Here is a 19,183-nt window from a genome sequence, read left to right on the forward strand (position 1 = left end):
ATTATTATTATTATACATTTCCCTTTAGAAAGTGGAAATTGCCACCATTCTCTGCTTTCTTCCGAACAGCCTCCACCCTAACACCCTCACCCAACAAGCAGGCACACTCTCTTCCATTCTCTCCCAACCAGCTTTCCTTCCTAAGGCCACCTCCAACTTCCACTTGCAACAAGAACTTGGGTCTTCCCTCCTTCTGCCCTTCCTTAGTGACCACAGGGGAAAAGCTTGGCACTCCCACAATGTACGTAGAGCTTCAAAAGTCTACATTCAGCGAACCAAAGAGCTCAGATGGACAGTTTCACTCTTTATTTCATTCCATCTCTTCTCCTTAGGGAAGAAAGTGATTTCTGCCACTCTAGCTAGATGGATAAAGGCCTGTTCCTGCAAAGCTCAGGGACTTAATGTCCCTTTGCACATCATAGCTCACTCCTCTTGTTCTGCAGCTCCCTGCAGTGCATTTTCAGTTAATGCTGGACTGCTGGAAATATGCAAGGCAGTCACCTGGTCCTCCCACAGCACCTTCATGAGACATTACAAAATGTTCTCTCCCCTCCATAACATTGCAGCCTCTCTGCTGTCTGAGATTAGGATAGCTCTGGTATCTCCCAATCTGCTGACCTTTCATTGAAGGAATGGGAAAAGGTATGATTGTATCTACCTGAAGCATAGTTTTCCATTCCCAGTGAAAGGTCAGCAGGGCCCCGCCCTCGAGGCTAGCTCCTTCCTTGATTTCTGGGATGTAGGATACACTTTTCTCCTTCTTAATGTCTGTCTTTCCCTTGAGCTTGGAGAGTTTGCAAACTGAATCCTTGGAACCCTACACCCCAAAACATTACTGCCCGCTTTGGGCCATGGTCGGAACCAGCAACCCAATCTGCTGACCTTTCATTCGTAGGGAATGAAAAACTACACTTCAGGTAGGTATAATCGTGCTTGTTATGTTTTTCATGGTTAGTTTCCGAATTCTCCTTGTGCAAACGTACACTGCAGGCTTTAACATGGTTGAAAGAAAGGTGAGCTGACAGAAAGCACATACCTCTTTTCTAGGCAGATACCAACTTTTCAGATTCCATAAGAATGATAAAAAAGAATCCATTCTCTCAGGTGAATCCTTCTATGCTATGTAGTACCCCATCACATTTATCCATCCTGTGGATAAAAAATGCTTCTTATAAATTCATAGAAATCCATCTACTGAAACAGGAAAAATGTAATGTATCTTTCATCTGGCCTCAGTTTCCTAGGTGTGTGTGCATCCATTTGCAGGAATGCAGACATGTTCCTCTAACTGCATACACTATCAGCCTGAACGAAAACCATACATTTTTGCTTATAAATACTAAGCTTGGGGATTAAAGATTGTTGTGAAACTGAGTAAATAAAAACAAATTACAAATGGCAAACTAAACATTTCACGCGCAAGTCCTAACAGTGGTAGATTATTATAAATTATTTGACAGAACCATCCAAATGCAGGAAGATTTGATAGAATTTTTATATGCTGATTATCTGTTCTGAGTTAATGCTTATTAAAAGAGGATTAATCTGTATTCATATTTGAGGAACAGCTTATCAGAAAAAGGGAAGAGACTTGGCTGGCAACATTAAAGTTTTCATTTGTACTAGGAAAATGTGGCCCACTAGAGATAGGCACACAGAAAGCTTTATTTCCTCAAAATGTCAGCTGAGTGTGTATTTCTATTTTTTGGTTCTAGCCTGCATGAAGATTGGGTTTAACCTTGCCAGATAGTATTTGTAAATAGTTCAACTAGTACCATAGTATCTTTGTATACTGTATGTATATGAGTTTTTTTCAATTTTTGTGTGAGGTTTAATTGTGCATGTTTTTGTATAGACCTTGCAACACAGGTTAACAAGGATTCTTCAAACCTCTCTCATTCCCTCTTTCAATACATCCTTGTGTACGTCATATTTTTAAAACATGTTCCTCCCTTTATATTCTGCAGATTTTTAAAGAATCTGTATGAGATCCATAATCATATAAACAGTTTTTTAATTTAAAAAATGCTGCTTTGTGATAATAGATGGAATTTGTCTTTCATCTCCCTTTCAACTTTCAAAATGTCTCAGCAGTTTTTTTGAAATTTAGATTCCTGAATTAAATCAGCTTTGCTGATCCACCCCCCCCCCCCGTTATGTCTGTAAGGACTGTAGTCTACTGTATTCAAATATGTTTCCCTTCAGCATTTTAGGCGTGTTTTGCAATTCCAGAAATCAAACTGCAGGCAAAAATGCTGACACAAACATATGGTAACAGTGATAAACATAGTGCTTAGTTTGGCAGACTATCATTTGTGACTTTTGCTGCCTTTTCCACAGAATGTTGATCCTTTCAGAGTGATGCTCTCTTGCTGGCTTGCCCAGCCATTTTTATTGTGGATTGTATGAAGCTTTGGGAAATAAAATAACTTAAATAATAAGGGAGGATATTTTTTGGAGGAGGGAGACATTAATTGCAATATTATAAACTTATTATCCTTTGACAATTGTCACTCTGAGAGGATAACAGTTGTCACTCTGAAAATTATATTAATTTCCAGAGACAGATGTAATAATGAAGCAGCATCCATTCTTCTGTGGTTACTTCTCCTTATAAATGTGTTCCCCAAAGGCTGTAAGATAATTCCATAAGAAATGCAACTGCTGAAAACAGATATTGCATTATAACCTCACCATATGAGAACTATTTATAACACCCAGCAACCATTAAAAAATGATAAAGAAACATGACTTTGTTTTTGATGGAGAAAATAACACCAGCAATCAGAATGACAACCACATCGGTCCAGTTCATAGAATCATAAGAACACAGGGGGTCTCAGCTTCTTATTGCCAAGGTATTCCCTTCTCACCACTCTGCCAGCACTCTTTACTTTACTTTCAGGATTGCCTAACTGAGCCAGTATAAGCCTACAGAAATCAGACTGCAGGGTCAACTCCATTCCTCCTGTCCCCTGATATATTACTACAATCTGAGTGAAAGGAAAGCTCCTGTAGCTAAGCATTCTGCCCAACTGCTTGCTTTGTTGCAAAATATTGGCTGCTATTAAGAAGCGGACATCATGTCCCAGAACATAGAGAATGAAGACAAGATGGAAAGTGCTATTTAGGAGCTTCTCATGTGACTAGAAGTTTGGCCATCTGTATTAGGAATACTTTATTTTTAATAGCCCTACTAGTGAGCAAAAGAGGAGCATAATCCCTCTATATCTAACGCCTTTCTTGGGGGAGGGGGTAGGATTAAGCTCTGAAGAAGTGTTCGTCGTGAGCACCTGCTTACATAAATGATCATGGATCCTTTTATTTAAAAAATGGTATTACATTGGCCAGTTTCTATTCTTCAGGTACAAATGCTAGTCCTCAGAACAAGTTACATGTTTATGTTAGAAAACCAGCAATTTAAAATTTGAGATCTGGTGGCCTAGAATGTCTCTTGTCAACAGTTTTTGCCTCAGTTCCTCAGACTTCCTTTCCAAGAAAGTTAATTCAGCCACAGGGATCCTCTGTGGCATTCCAGAATGAAAACAAATGCAAAGAACTCATTCAGCTTCTCCACAATCTTGTTTTCCTTCATTAGTACATCTTGACTCCCTTGTCGTCTAAAGATACAACTGCCTTCCTAGCCAGTTTCCTCCTGCTTTCAAAGTGTTTAAATAACTTTTTAATTGTGGTCCTAAGGTTTCTAAAAATGCCCTCCCTGAATTTGCTCATTTTGTCCCTTATTGTCTGTTTGCATTTCTGTTGGCAATGTTTGTGTTCCTTTTTGTTCTCTTTATTTGGGCCAGACTTCAATTTCTGAAGAAAGGCTTCTTGATCTCTCATAGTTAGCTTGTTAAGCTTGCTGGTAGTCCCTTGGCCTTGGTGGTACCTTGCCTGACCTGTATTGAGGCTGAGCTTCCAGTATTGTGGTTTCTAATAACACCCACACATTCTGAAGATATTGGAGCCCCTTGACTTTACCTTTCAACTTCCTCTTTACCAATCGACTCTTCCCCCCTTCACTCTGGGAGTGGGACACTGCTAGGACGTCCTCATCCCCAGAAGGCCTCATTCATTACCTCACTGCCTCAAGAGAACAAACTCATTGCACTAAGCCTATCTTCAGCAAGCCATTTGTCTGGCACACTTTCGGCATAGTATAAACGAAATTATAAGTCTTCAATTTAAACTTTAAAATGTAGAATATAAGTGCTTGGTTTCAAGTTTCAAATTATGTTTGTAAGGTTATGGAAGAAGATTCAGAAATGAAAGTGATATATTCCAGTGTAGATGTTAGTCACACATTTTCTAACAGCTACGATGCCAGCTACAAATAAATAAACTTGCACCCATTGTTTCCCTGCAGATTGCTGTACAATATCCACCCAATTTCGCTTAAACTATTTTAGCATGTATTATGATTGTTTAGTATATTAAGAAGCATTAGAATGCTTGTGTATACTTTGTATTTAATATTTTATACACTTTCACTGTGATTAGCATTAATTCATTTCCAACTAGGTAAAGCATTTAATTTGTGATATGCCTGTTGTGATTTTCTAGCAACCATAATTGCCCATACAGTGGTGATAGGCAATTAATCATCAGTTCCTAAGTTCATTCTATATGGGATCCCAAAGGGATCCTCTTTGTCTTCATTGTAGTTGAACGTGCATTGTGAAGCCACTTGTGGAACTGATAACACAGCAAAAATGTAATGTATCACCAGAAAGCTGCAGCTACCCTGCTTTATATGTCAGTGTCTTTGCTGATCATAGCATTTCCATCTTGATGCTGTACAGTTGTTTAACTGAGATTGCGGAGTGTATGGCAAGAGATCAAGAGAAAGCTGCTCTGTGTTATAAATTTTGAAGTGTTTCTGTATTAATGGAGAAGCATTTTTGTGGAATTTTCAGATGCATATGATCGCCCAGGATGGTTGATCATTTCAGTTAATCCTGTGAGTTGCATCAAGCATCTCTTGTGGTGCTTTGTACAAAAAGACCAGTGACTATACTCCAATATGGATTGTGGTTGTGTGATGGTTGAAACCAGTGTGGTATACTTGATGAGATCATTTGTTTTAACTGGTTTTAATTCTAAATTTTAAATTGTTGTAACCCATTCTGAGACCTGCTGGTAAAGAGCAGGTGATCATCACCACCGTCATCACTACATTTTGATGGGTGACTTTGCTCACTAGGTGACTTTGAACTCAGGCTACCCCAGCCAAACCTATCCTACAGATATAATGAAAAAAATAGGGGGAAACCAATTTTATCCCCTTTGGACTCCTGGTGCAATGTTACACATGTAAAGCTCTCCCATGTCCCTTGCTTTCTCAATCTCCTTCACTGGTTTTCCACACTTTCTTCATTTTTTTGACAGCTAGCACTGAAATTCCAAGGTTTTCTTTACTTCGGGGTATCTCTTCTTTATGGGTGGATGCCAGAGGTTGCATCACTTTAAGTCACAGGAACACACACACAATTGTCATTTGAGAAGATAGTTCAGGGGTTCCAATATGTAAGCTTTACCCTAAAGGTAAAGGGACCCGTGACCATTAGGTCCAGTCGTGACTGACTCTGGGGTTGCGGCACTCATCTTGCTTTATTGGCCGAGGGAGCTGGCGTACAGCTTCCGGGTCATGTGGCCAGCATGACTAAGCCGCTTCTGGTGAACCAGAGCAGCGCATGGAAATGCCGTTTACCTTCCCCCCCGGAGTGGTACCTATTTATCTACTTGCACTTTGACATGCTTTTGAAATGCTAGGTTGGCAGGAGCAGGGACTGAGCAACGGGAGCTCACCCTGTCGCGGGGATTCGAACCGCTGACCTTCTGATCGGCAAGTCCTAGGCTCTGTGGTTTAACCCACACAGCCACCCACGTCCCAAGCTTTACCCTAGCCTTTACCAACCTGGTGCCCATGACATGTTTTGGACTACAACTATTATCATCGTAGTCCAAACTATCTGACAAAGGCTGCTGTATGTTATGCAGAACACTGATACTTTGTCTGGCCATACTATCCACTGTACTGTACTGCTTTAAACAGGACTTCTTACAACATAGAGATTGTCACAGTTATAAGCAATGCAGGACCCTAAATTTATAACAACATCTTGTTGTAAGGTAGGTGTGTTTAGACTATGTTTGAAAAGTATTCATAATTTTTTGAGATTACAAGACTGATCTTGGCAATTAAGAGTTTACATCATTGTTTCTCAAACTTGGGTTCCCAGCTGTTGTTTGACTACAACTCCTACTGGTCCTGCTAGCTAGAAAGTATGGCATTGGTTTTACATCATTCACACTGTTAAGAACACTTCAGGCATGGATAAAAGGTGTTAGAATATAAGATGAGAATGTATTTTGAATATTTTTCCCCCATTTCAGTTTCCCCAATTTTTTTCACTTTTGTTCCTACTGTAATGATTAGCAGATCCAGGTCATTGTTAATTACTTATTAAAGTACTAACGTGCTAAAGAGAGCACAGATTCATTTTTATTTAGTTTGAAGATATGAAGGTAATGTTTTCATTGGAATCTGCATGATTCAGGGGTCTCTAGCTTTATACATTTTGAAGCCAAAAGTCTATTGATTTGAGAATTTCCCCCCAAAACCCATAATATCAAGGGATCAGAAATAAGTTGTCCTATGAGACTGTGACTGAGAAAGATTGATTTAAATCAATATTGTCTAGAGATAACTGGGGGATATGGCAATTTTTGCTTTCCCACCTATACTTGATTATATTGTTTAACACATTATATTGTATATTGTGATATGCTTGATATAAATGACTTACTATACCTAACAGATTTTTCCTACTCTCTTATTTATGAAAACCCACACCAGTTACTTTCCAAAGAGGAGATGGGGGACTTATGAGCAATGGAAGGTATGTCTGCTATTGAAAAGGTCATATTCAGTTTCAGGTTGTGTCATATTTAAGCCCCATCAGATTTATTTTTTTATTAGGAACTAAAAAAAAAAAGAAAGACAGACTACAACATGATCAGTTGCTAGAGTGACAATTCTGGGAGGAATTAAATGGCTTAGACCAGATTTTAATGATCTGTTGTACACTTGAGGGGAATCAAGTCCAGATGTTTCATATCTCCCAGATGCCCAGGAAGAAATTAGTAGAAAGTATCAGAAAGAATGTGTTCATTTGTTTTCAGGATGTTTATTGCATTAATTAGGCATTAGTAAATGAAGTTGCTGTTGTTTAAGACTCCTTATTGGCTCCCACTAAATTGCTGTGAGTGAACAATTACACACAATCGATCACAAAATAAATGATTCATGGAAGATGAATAGGTTGTAGATTGATAGGACTAGATTCTACAACTTTGGCTACTCAATTGAAATTGATAAAAGTTGATAACAGAGCCATATATCCTCATCTATTTTCTCTATGCCAATATGGAGATTGTAATTAAGCTCTGGTAATAACTTCCAATCTCCTATTTAATCAATATCTCTGTGTGTGTGTGTGTGTGTGTGTGCGCGCACACACACACACACACACACACACACACGAAGATTAGGCCTAATGAGAGTTCATAGATGTGGCAAGAATGCTGCTAGATCTTCTTATTGCTGTTTCCATAGAAACCCACATTTCTCTTAGGGATTGTGCCAGAAGGGATTCATGGGGGGTGGGAAGGGATACAATAACAATAACTGTTAAAAAGGAACATAAAAGGAGCCTTGCTGGATCAGTCCAAAAGCAGATCTAGACCAGTATCTTGTTTCCCACAATGCTGTTTGTTTACGCGTACTAATAATCAAGTACAGCTTCCGACTTATTTGTTTAATGTGCTTGTCCCCCCACCTTTCTCCTATTCATCTCTCCCAGTTTTAGGAACGTGCCCACTGAGCCAAATTCTAACGTCTTAATGACTAGTTCCTTTCAGATAAAAAGTGCTCAGTCTTCAGTTGTTCTTGAAATCTGAAATCAAATTATATGAACATGAAAGTCTGTTGACACAGATAAAAATGCTGTTTTGAACTTTTCATTAATCCCACTCAAACCTACTTGCCTTTAAAACCACGCAAGGCTGCTCAAAGGAAGAGCTAGCAGCTTGTGGATGACAGACATACATTTGGGATGCAGGAAGTGAAGGAATACTCACCCAGAGTCCTGGAAATGGCTGATACAGAACAGTCACTTTGAGTGATTGTTCCCTTGAGGTGGTAATTTATCATTCACCCCTAGTTTAGGATCCTTCAATGGTACAGCCTATTCCTTATTTTGAAATGAACTACAGAATTCATTTGGATTCTAGCAGACTTGTAACTGATTCCACTTCCACATTCAGTACTAATTTGTGTAAAGCTCCAATTAACTGCAGAATCATTTATGTCAAGAAAGCCTTCACAATTTTAATATGAAATAAATTTTACATTTTATGTTGAGAGAGATGTATAAAGTATCTTCAGTTTGCAGTTGTAAAGAGTTTCTCACAGATGTATTTTGATGTTCATTTTTCTTCAGTCGACCAGGCCTGTTAAATGCAAGTGACCCGAGTTATCCTTGGCTAGCAGATTCTTGGCCTGCCACCAGCCTGCCTGTAAACAACAGCACTAGTGGACCAAATGATCTTGGAAATTTTGGACGTGGAGGTAGGTTTGTTCATAGTGCTTTAGCAAAATAATAATAATAATTTGCAGAACTATCCATTCGTTTTTTACATGAAATTTTATTTGACTACATTTGGAAATATAGATAACTAAAAGGAAGAACACCACATAGCAATAGAACAAGACCATCAATTAAGAAAAAAAGGAAAGCTACGTTTCCCTCTGAATATTAGTGTTTAGGGGGACGGGTTATGGACATGGGTCTATGATTCTGCAAAGTCTTCCTTTTGAATTTACTCCATAGAACTTGAGTACTGTTTCTAAACCAGATGAAATAGTTTAGCAGAATGACTATGCTATTCTAATGTGCTTAACCGTTTCATAAGATGCTACACATTCATTATATTGGGTTGTATCCTGTGCTGCTGTTGCACAAGTGAAACAGGTTTCCGGAGACAGACCATCCAAAACAGATTTTGGGGACTTGCAGGGGAAAGGAATGGAAGATGAAATCCTACTTTGCTCATGCAGAACTGAATGTGACCCATTGAATTGAGCTTGAATCCTCTGGTAGTCAGCCAGAGAAGTTGTTACAAGTGTGTACCTAGACTCACCTTTCCACAGCCAGCACTCATGTATGTTCGTATAGACACTGCTGAGAGGTTTAGGATCTTCTGCTGGAGTTATGACATGCACTTGTTATAGAGGCTCTCACACAAAGGAATAAGGAAAGCTTGGTTTATTATATAAAATAGGAGTAACAGTATATAAATTCTGTTTCAGACAGCAAAGTTACAGTCTAGGTAGGTAGCAAATTCTACAATATAAACACACCTTCATTAAAGAGTAAAAGAGCACAACAATTTTGCCATAAAGAAGTGGATAGGCGGGGGTGGGGGGCAGAAGGAAAATATACCTGTCCTTAAAGCAAAGCAGAAGTGTGCTGAGTCGTGGAGAGTGCTGGGTAAACGCTGTCATGTTGGACCTGGAAAAATTAACTAACCTTTGAATCTAATGGATTTTTAATACCTTTTTGCCAAGGCATGCCAGTGGAGAGGGGAGAGGGCTGTGAATTGAGTAATTTCTGCAATTTCCATAGTCCCTTCCAGAATTTGCTGCCAAATCCTCACCTCGAAAAATGGCTAAATCTGGCTATCCTGATTCCTTAACAAAAGGGTGAAAGACTTTGATATTGAGCCATTATCTGAACCTGGGTATCCTTGTCTGCTATCTGCTTTCAAATCACCTTACCACTGAGGAGCTGAGTATCCTGTACTTGAAAACTAAATTTCCATGTGTTAATCTTTAGGTCAGATGTGGGTGAACTCAGGATATGCCCAAATGCCCCTTCGGCAGAGGGCTGGAACCAGGATTGTTCCAGGGTCACCAAAGCTCATAATGGAGGGTGTCATGTCATATTAGAGCTATATCAATCTTATACATCCCACAATCTACAGAGGTAAACCATACCATAAGTTCAGATTCACATACACCTCTCCACAGAGTTAGTTTGGATGATCCAGAGATTATTGACTTCCACTGTGGGAGAGGGACTTCTGGAGCATTTGAGGACTTGCTGTGGCCAACTGGCTACACACTTTGAAGAGAAAGTGATCTTGACTCTGCACTTCTTGCAATTCCACTGACAGAGTCAGTGATGGAATTGATTTCAGCTTATGCAGTCAGCTGATGTGGACCAGGCACTGGCAGCTATACCCTCCACTTGACCCCTGCCCCTCCTGGCTGATTTGTTACCAGGCCAAGTTCAAGGTGTTACTATTGGTACATAAAGCCATTAACAGTTTGGGACCAACTCACCCCTTTTGTGCTCACTCGACTGCTTTGATCTGCTGAACTGGCACTGTTACAGGTGCCACATCATACTTGTTCTGTACTTGTATGAAATTGTTCTTTAAGTGTGGCACTACCTACACTTTGGAACTCCTTGCCTATCGACACCAGGCAGGCACCTTCACTGTATTTTTTCAGCACCCATTTAAATCATTTTTGCTGCTATAAAGCAGTATATAAATTTTGTTAAATAAAATCAAATAAATAAATGTAAGTATTAAATTTACATTCCCCTCTCCATCAAATACACTTCCCTGCCCCATGCTACTTCGTTGCCCCTCCCACTTACCAATTATAACATGTTTTTCTTGCTATTTTTAAAATACATTTACTAAGTCTGCCTTATTTGCCTTTTACATTAGTTTTTGAGATTATTTTTCCTGGTTGAAAGCTGTATATATGCAAAGTTACTTAACAATGCCAGTTTTGGACAAACAGCAAAATTGTGAAGTAAAAGTTGAATAAATGCAATGTATGTGTATGTGTAATAGTATGTGTAATAGTAAATGTGTAAATGTATGTGTAATAGTATTATTGCATTTTAAAAAGCATCTGGCTTGTGAGTAGTTAACTCAATGAAGGTAAAAGGTTGGCAAATTACCTTTAATTGAGGCCTAAGAGATAGTGTACAGGCAATCTTACAGCTGTTGGTCTGTCGAGAAACCATTACACTGATACAGTTACTTAGAAGGTGAATATGTGTCTTGAGTTTTTCTGGTATGTCAGTAGGCATTAGAGACCATTGTTTTATATTAGACAGTGGGATCAAAAAGGTCAGTCTGTGATAGATCCTTCAGTGGATGTTCCATTTAACTGTCAGAGAGAAGGTTTTGATTGGTTGTAACACTGTGGCTGAAGGGTGTAAAAAGGCAGACACAGCAATTCAAGAGTCAGTCTTGAGTTTGGAGCTAAAAAAGCCAGCAGAAGCTCCAGTGGCAGCAAGTGTTGGCTGTCCAAGGAATGAAAACTTAGGACAGGCATAGGCAGACTCGGCCCTCCAGATGTTTGGGGAATACAACTCCCATCATCCCTAGCTAACAGGACCAGTGGTCAGAAATGATGGGAGTTGTAGTCCCAAAACATCTGGAGGGCCGAGTTTGCCTATGCCTGGCTTAGGACAACAGGACTGAAATTGCAGGCAGCTGAAGCTGAGAGGAAGACTCCGAAAGCACTTCCACTGGAAAACTGGAGCCAGATTGTCAACTGTTAGCAGTAGTTCACAAGGAGGAGTGTCTCTGACCAGGGAGATTTCAAACTAAGTCCTCTGTAAAAACCTGCATGTTGATGGGAAAGGAGAAAATATGGGCTGTTGGCTTAGTGCAGGAAAGAAAACTAGTGTAAGGAAATAGGAACCTCCTTTAAGTAACATTTTAAAGCAAATACCAAACCAAGTTATTTTAACATCCAACCTGCAAAATAATAATCCTCTTATCTGATATAATCATGTAGTATTCATTAAAGTCTGTAAACACAACAGTTAAGCTCTGTCCACTGTTCAGAAGCTTGATGTATGCATTTGTTCAACATTTCTGTCAGCACTGGATGTTTCATTGAGCCTTATGCAACTGGTATACCTTCATTAGTCAGAAACATTAACTTTTTGAACCTGGTGTCAGAGATGGTGTCAGAGATTGCCACTGTGAAGATACACGATCAGGTCTTCAGCACGCCAAAAGATTAAAATTATTGATTTATCTAGATCAGCCTTCCCTGTGCTGGCTATGGCTCATGGGAGTTGTAGTCCAAAGTATCTGGAGTGGGTACCATGTTGGGGAAGGTTGACATAGATAAATGGGTGAGGGAGTTCCCTGGTTCAACACATGACATATTTACTAGATATCATGTAAATGTATTTTAATATTTTTATGGCTTAACTGTAATTTAGATGTACTTTTTTCCCAGAGAAGCTGCCCTTCAGTTTCAAAGGCTTAGTTTAGCAAAATAATTGACTGATCATTTAATTCTCTTTAGAGCTGCTGAAATCTTGACACATTTCAAAATGATTTATTCATATCTTTTTCACCCCTCTTTATTGTCAGGAAAAAATGTCTGGCTAACTTCAGAAATAAAGCCAGATAATGTTCAGCAGGAAAGAAAGAAAGAAAAAGAAAAAACATTTAAGCTCTGCATACCTTGAAAAGAATTATCTGAGGATTGTTCCATGTTCATTCAGTTCTGTGCAATACTCCTAAGGTGTTTTCTTGATGGTGGGGGAAAGCAGAGGGAGATGGTTTCTTCTATGATTTGTGGAGTGACTCCTTTCATCATTTCCCTGGAGCACAGACAGTTTCATTGGCTCTGACATGAAATGAACAATTGAAAACATTCTTCAGGACAGAAATATTCCAAACTTCACTTTCACAGCTGAAGGTATGGAAGAAAGATGGTTTTAGGCAGTGAGACGTGAAGGACAAGTGGAAAGTTTGTCACAGATGCTGATAGTGAGGCGATGGCTGTACATCATCTTCCCTCCATTGGCTCATGGACACTGTCTCAGCTGAAATGCAAACGTGCAGAATGACACATTTGTTTTTTATATCAAAACTTCTTGTTGGGGTTTTCCCATGCTGATTTGTTTCATTTCCCTGTTTTCATCACAGATGTGCTGCCTCCGGTGCCAGGTCAAGGGGATAAAACTGCCACAATGCTTTCTGATGGAGCCATTTACAGCAGCATTGACTTCACTACCAAAACTAGTTACAACAGTTCCAGCCAAATAACGCAGGCTACCCCATACGCCACAACACAAATACTGCATTCCAACAGCATCCACGAATTGGCAGTTGATTTACCAGATCCTCAGTGGAAAAGTTCGATTCAGCAAAAAAGTGACCTAATGGGATTTGGTTATTCTCTGCCTGATCAGAGCAAAGGCAACAATGGTGATTTTAGTTCTCATTTTTCTTATTACAATTGTTTGTAAGAATCTCTTGTGCACAGTAGAAAATTGTCCTTCTTTGTTCCCATTTCTCTTAACTAATTGCATACCTTGCATGTATCCTATACTTATGCAACAAACGATATTGTGTTACGATTTTAATTTGCTTTAGCTTTTGCCAGTATCACAGCTTATCTTTCCCCCACCCCTGCTACCATTAGAATATATTAACTTAAATATTTTTCACAGTCCTGCCACATCCACTGTTTACCAGCTAACTGCATGTTGTGCATGTGCTATAAACTAATCACATGATGGCACTGTGACCTTTGCCCTTTAACCCTTAGCCTTACTTTACATCCCTGACTACCGATTGGCTGAGGGATTGTCTAATAGAATGCCACACAACCAGTCACAGGATTTCAGCACCACCAGCTCTCACAACAGCTCAGAAAGAAGTGGCAGCCTCTCAGGTTGGTTTCAATACAATGCGTGTAAGGAGAAGTGTTTGTGCTTGTAAGAAGCTTTAAAAAAATGCAAACTAATTATAACCTTGGAAGAATGATCACTGTACCCAGAGCTTGTGTTCAAATATTGCAGTTTGCTTTCCATTTAGACACATGTGAATGTGTCACGATCATCTGGAAAACTATGAGCTTGATAAAAAAGAAGTGTGCCTTATTTGCCCTAACCGAACAAGAAACCCATTTAGAGATAATAAGAAAATATTTGTAGCCTTTGTACCCTGTGTATTTCAGCATGATTGGAAATTTTATTTTGTAACATTCTCACTTTTCTGGCACAGTGCTGACTTTATTCGTAAATCAATCTTCACTTTACAGCCCTGTCCTTCTCTGAGGAGCTTCATGATGAAGTTAATATTTTGGTTGTATCATTATTGAAGCCCCCAACTCCTTTGAGATTTCACAATATTTCTATTGCGTATCAAGAAATCCACCCATAGCAATATAATGGAATTGATAGAAAAGCTTCTTATGATAGTGATCATTCTAAAAGTTTCAGAGCTGCCTACAAGCGTAAAGTATAGGTATTATGCTGCATGCTGTATTATAATTATTGCACATTGCCATTGCAAAATGGATTAGCAGCAAATTTTCTGTGTTAAATTATTCTGTGCAGAATTGTGCCATTTTCTTAATACATTCTAAAAATATGTTATGAGGCTAGTTTACAATAGCTTCTCTTTTGCCATTCCAGCACTCTCCCCCCCCCCCTTGCTCTTCTGCTTTATTTCCCTATAAGTCCCTGTGATGCTTTCAGTTCCTATTCCAAATGTTCAGTTTATTTTATTACAAACATGCAAATGCGCACGCACATATACATGTTCCACTGTGTGGTCATTTATATTCATGTGCCTTGCTGCCTTCTTCCTCCTCAGGATTCATTACATAACCCTAATTGTCTATCACATTGTTTTATACGTTAACTAAAATTATCCTTTATTCATCTATCTCTTTTCTCCTTGAATCCTCATTTCCGTGTTGGTTTATTTGGTCCTCTTCCAATTCTCTATAACATATGTCCTTTTTCTCTAGAGTGAAAAGACCACTGAATTACATGGGCATAAAATATTACAAAAAGAACTCATCCATACTTTTCAATTGAATGTCCCAATATGATTTCAGTAAGAAACCAGTTACATTTGCGATTTACATTTTTCGCAACTACATTTGGCCTTGTGAATGAAAAGAGAAAGAAACTCAAACAGTAAAGTTTTTGGATGTGTCCTTAACAACTCATTTCCAAAGAGAGAGGGAGAGAGATTATGCAAAATGGTATTATGAATACACTGCGATTTGCTATCTGAAAGAGTTTGCTGCAGTCTATTATTTTTTCCAACAATGACTGCATGGAGGCTTAGAGCAGACGTGAATAAATCAATAAATATAGTTTTGATATAGCAAGTACATTTTAACTTTTTTTCAGCGCATGCTTCATTGTGACTAAGCTATATGGAGTGTGTGAAATAAAAAGAAGTAATTCCGGGCAATTATACAGACTATTTTCATTCCATTCCACCCTATTATTATTTATAACCTTATGACAACTATAACATGTTGCTGCTGATGTTGCTAAGATAAAAATACTTCTCTCTTCTCCCTTCTTTTTTTCTTTTTCTTTTTTTGAGTGTACCATCTGGAATCAGAGCTCTTTCAGGAAATATAAATAGTCAAGTTTGTTTCTTCATACTTCTGTAATGTTTCTTGATTTCAGGTGGGAAAGGAGGGAAGAAAAAGAAAAACAAAAATACTTCTAAACCTCAGAAAAATAATGGGTCTAACTGGGCCAACGTTCCACTCCCACCCCCTCCAATACAGCCTCTTCCAGGCACAGAACTAGAACACTATGGTGTGGATCAGCAAGAAGGAGGGTAAGGTATCTTTTTTTGAGGGGGAAGGACCATTTTGAATGTAGTGGAATGCAAAATGTCACAGCTGTGGTGTGTAATGTGTGTAAGGCCTTTTACCCCAATCAGATTCTGGTGTTTGGATATGAGGGGACTAATATGTGTGGAGCAGAAGGCCTTTTAGGTGTAGCTCAGCAAACAGCTTCATAATACAATTGTTGGATGCACCCTCACATGTACACACTGTTGCCAATAGTAAGATAATGCAATCTTCAATGGGCCTGCAATACAATGTGTTTATGGCACTAAATTTTGGATATTCCTTTTTCATACTATATAGTTGTTTGAATCCCTCCTAGTTTTCCAAAGTTTAAAGGCCCCTTCATGCATTGCTTACATGAAGGACAATGCAGGAAGGGGTGGTGGGGCAGGGCTGTGCCCCTGGCCTCCCCCCACTATTGTGCAGCTGACCTGTCCCTGCCCTCATGTGTTAAGGTTCCATCTCAGACATCCATACTACACTGGATGGTGGGCCATACACTGTGAGGAACACTGCCACTGTCCCTTCACTATACTCTAGCGAAAACAATGCAATAATCTCCAATGGGACTCAGCAGCACCATCTCCTGCTTGGCTATTTGAAAATTGCTAATACAGCAGCCACATTGTTGCAGTACGGGAGGGGGGGGGGAAAACTTGGCCAAATATTGTCCATTGGCTTGGGGTTAACTTTCTGCCTATAGTTTTCTGTTAGCAAAGTCTAGTAGCTTGGACAAAGCATATCTGTGATCCAGCCTCCTCTCTTTATGTTCTCACCATAGTTCCTAATAGATAGTCCACATCCTTGAAATTTTCAAAAGCTAAGCAATTTTAGCTTTTGGGGTGGGGAAAATATTTTTGTTGTTGTTTGATATGGGCTTGTGCCAGCATTAAACTAGTTGTAATTGATATGGGGTATGCATTGTATGTCTTTGTGTGTTCACAGAGATTATCTGTAGAAAATCCATGTGTATTCACATACAGAGAGAAATATTTTTCTTTTGAAAATCTGTGTAACTCAACTTATCCTTAGTGCTTGTTTTGCAAGAGATGCCAGGGACATCTTTTTGGCAGTAATTCAGCGTCATTTTGTTCTTGAACTTGTGAAAATAAACCCCAGTAGAATTTAAATTTTACAGAAAGGATCTATAAATATGGGTGTGTTATTTGAAACAATAGTTCGTTATAAATTTCCTGTGCTAGAACACAATACATTCTCAGCTCAGTTAACACAGAATATTCCCAGTCCACTAATCATCATACTTATTCATACACATTTAGTGAAAGAACCATAGCTCTGTTGGAGCACATGGTTTGTATGCAAAAGTTTCTTGGTTCAATCCCAGGCATCTCCAAGAAAACTTGTGAAAGGATTTCTGTCTGAAATTCTGGAGAGCTGCTGGCAGTCAGTGTAGAAAATGCTGTGTCCCTGTATAATGCAACATCCCAGCAGCAGCAGCAGCAGCAGCAGCAGCTGTGTGTTACAGTCTTGATGACTGTGAATGGGTTCACTTCTTGTCTTTTTTTGCCTAAAGTGTTCCTGAAAGGAATCAAAAAAACAATAATCATACATAGTAGCAGCTAAGTAAGTTGGCTAGTTGACCAAAATAGGGCTACTTGGAAGAACCTTGAACTTTGAAGAAGTTGTTTTCTTTTTAAAGTGGTGAAAACCAAAGCCCCTTCCCCCGTCCCAATAATCCAGCCTAGGAGCCCAGAGCATAGGCAACTGAAGCAAATCTATACCTATAAAGTTGCAGCTGGGCTACCAGCAGATGTTGGTAGGATGTATTTGATACCATGGAGTGTCAGGGTCTCCAGTGACAATATCAGATCAAAGAGTTCCCCCAAGCTGCACACCTGCTCCTTCAAGGGGAGTGTGACCCATCGAGAGCAGAATGCATCCCATTCAGTGTCTCCCAAACAGTGTCTCAGTCTTGTCTGGATTAAACTTCAGTTTACTGACTCCCATCCAGTCCATTTTCAAGGACATACACTGGTGTCAGTACATTCACTGCTACATCTGCTTGAGCTGTAGAGGGGGAAAAAATAAAGGTAAATGTCATCAGCATATGAAAAACAGTGCACTCCAAAACTCCAGATGATGCAACTCAGCAGCTTCATGTAGATGTTAAAACAGCTTGGTTGGCGAGATGGAACACTAGACTCCACAAAACCAAGCAACATCTATCAAACAGTAGATAAAAGTGGAACCACCACAAAGCAGCTCCTACCAACTGCCAACCCGGCTTCCTTCTCCAGAAGTTAACCATTGTCAATGGTATTAAAAGCCAAAAAGTTGTCAAGTAACAGGTACACATACCTTGTCTTTCCCTCAGCACAGGTTATCAGTTATTCAGGGTCACAAAGCAATCACAGTGCTGTAGCCAGGCCTAAATTCTGATTAAAATGATTCTAGAGAATCTGTTTCACCCCAAAATACTCTACTAACAGGATTCCTATTTGCCTTTAAAATGTTTTGTTCAAGAGGGCACTTGGTCTACCCACAAAGAAAGACACTTTGCTTCAAGTGGTACTGATTAATAATTATCCTCTCTCCCCCCCCCCACCCTCAATAATGATATCTGCACTTTAATGTATTTGCTGTTCTCAGCTCAGATAATTGTGCAATAAAAGACAAATAACTCCCATATATTTTTAAGACACCACAATGATAAATAAGACAGGTAAATTGATGCATTATCTGTAGAGAAACCTTTGTGACACAGGTCTTGGCTTCTCAGTTATGTATAGTATCTATTATTTGGCGGGGAGAATTTTATTTGTCACCAAGACAACACTGGTTATTTAAAGCTAAGTAATCAGTGATGCTGACAGCATACTTTCAAGATTCACACAGCTCAGCCATAGCTTTTACAATGTTTGTCTTTCAATTACACTTTCCAGTTATTTATAATATTGCAGTGATAATGAGCACAGTTCTCCCTGCCCCAGAAAGTGCATTGTTAGAAGAAGAAAGCTAAATTTGAAAAGGCAAGTGCCTTATAGGGGAAAAATAAGGAAAGTTTGCACAGGAAGAATGAAGCTTTTCCATTTTATTCCACTGACTTTTAAATATGAGGGATAGAGTTAATATATGCAAGTAATACGTTACTATTAAAAGAATACCTGTGTAACAAGCAGGTAAGTGGGAGAGGCAGACAGCCCCATACTGCAAGACCTTCAGCTGGCTGCTACTTCCTGGTCACAGTGTGATCAGAGCATTTAGATGCCAGTGCCTGACCCTGAGAAGAAATGGGAAGGCCAGAAGTATTAAGCACCACAAAATGCAATTTGGTCTTTCTGCTACATCCCTTTCAGTAGCCACATCTTAAGGGTTGTCACCAGTAATGCCTTCCTTTCATTCCACCCGATACTACTGCCTGCTTGTTGCATCACCATTATGCTTCTGTTATGAAGCATATCTAAAAATAAGTTATGGAGTGCATTGTTTGCTTTG

The 19,183-nt window shown here is 39.2% G+C and overlaps 1 protein-coding gene and 1 long non-coding RNA gene across 30 annotated transcripts in view; one reads left to right on the forward strand and one right to left on the reverse strand.

Annotated features, from left to right (window-relative positions):
• ROBO2 (roundabout guidance receptor 2) overlaps window positions 1-19,183 on the forward strand; it is a 794,080-nt gene that overhangs the window by 734,427 nt on the left and 40,470 nt on the right. For 16 of the 29 annotated variants that reach the window (XM_083611373.1, XM_083611378.1, XM_083611374.1 and 13 more), the window contains 5 exons: window positions 6,860-6,902; window positions 8,505-8,632; window positions 13,042-13,323; window positions 13,667-13,792; window positions 15,555-15,711. In XM_083611373.1, the coding sequence (XP_083467499.1) occupies window positions 6,860-6,902; window positions 8,505-8,632; window positions 13,042-13,323; window positions 13,667-13,792; window positions 15,555-15,711 (736 nt within the window). The remainder of the gene's footprint in view (window positions 1-6,859; window positions 6,903-8,504; window positions 8,633-13,041; window positions 13,324-13,666; window positions 13,793-15,554; window positions 15,712-19,183) is intronic. The other 13 variants (XM_083611399.1, XM_083611385.1, XM_083611381.1 and 10 more) reach the window with 1 other exon arrangement.
• LOC310761650 lies at window positions 15,728-19,080 on the reverse strand. The gene is made up of 3 exons (XR_014547631.1): window positions 18,853-19,080; window positions 17,584-17,755; window positions 15,728-17,266 (listed from the first exon to the last, which is right to left on the reverse strand). It is a non-coding gene; the product is annotated as an uncharacterized lncRNA (long non-coding RNA).

Source organism: Podarcis filfolensis, assembly GCF_964270895.1.
Source record: "Podarcis filfolensis genome assembly, chromosome: 4".
Taxonomy (NCBI): domain Eukaryota; kingdom Metazoa; phylum Chordata; class Lepidosauria; order Squamata; family Lacertidae; genus Podarcis; species Podarcis filfolensis.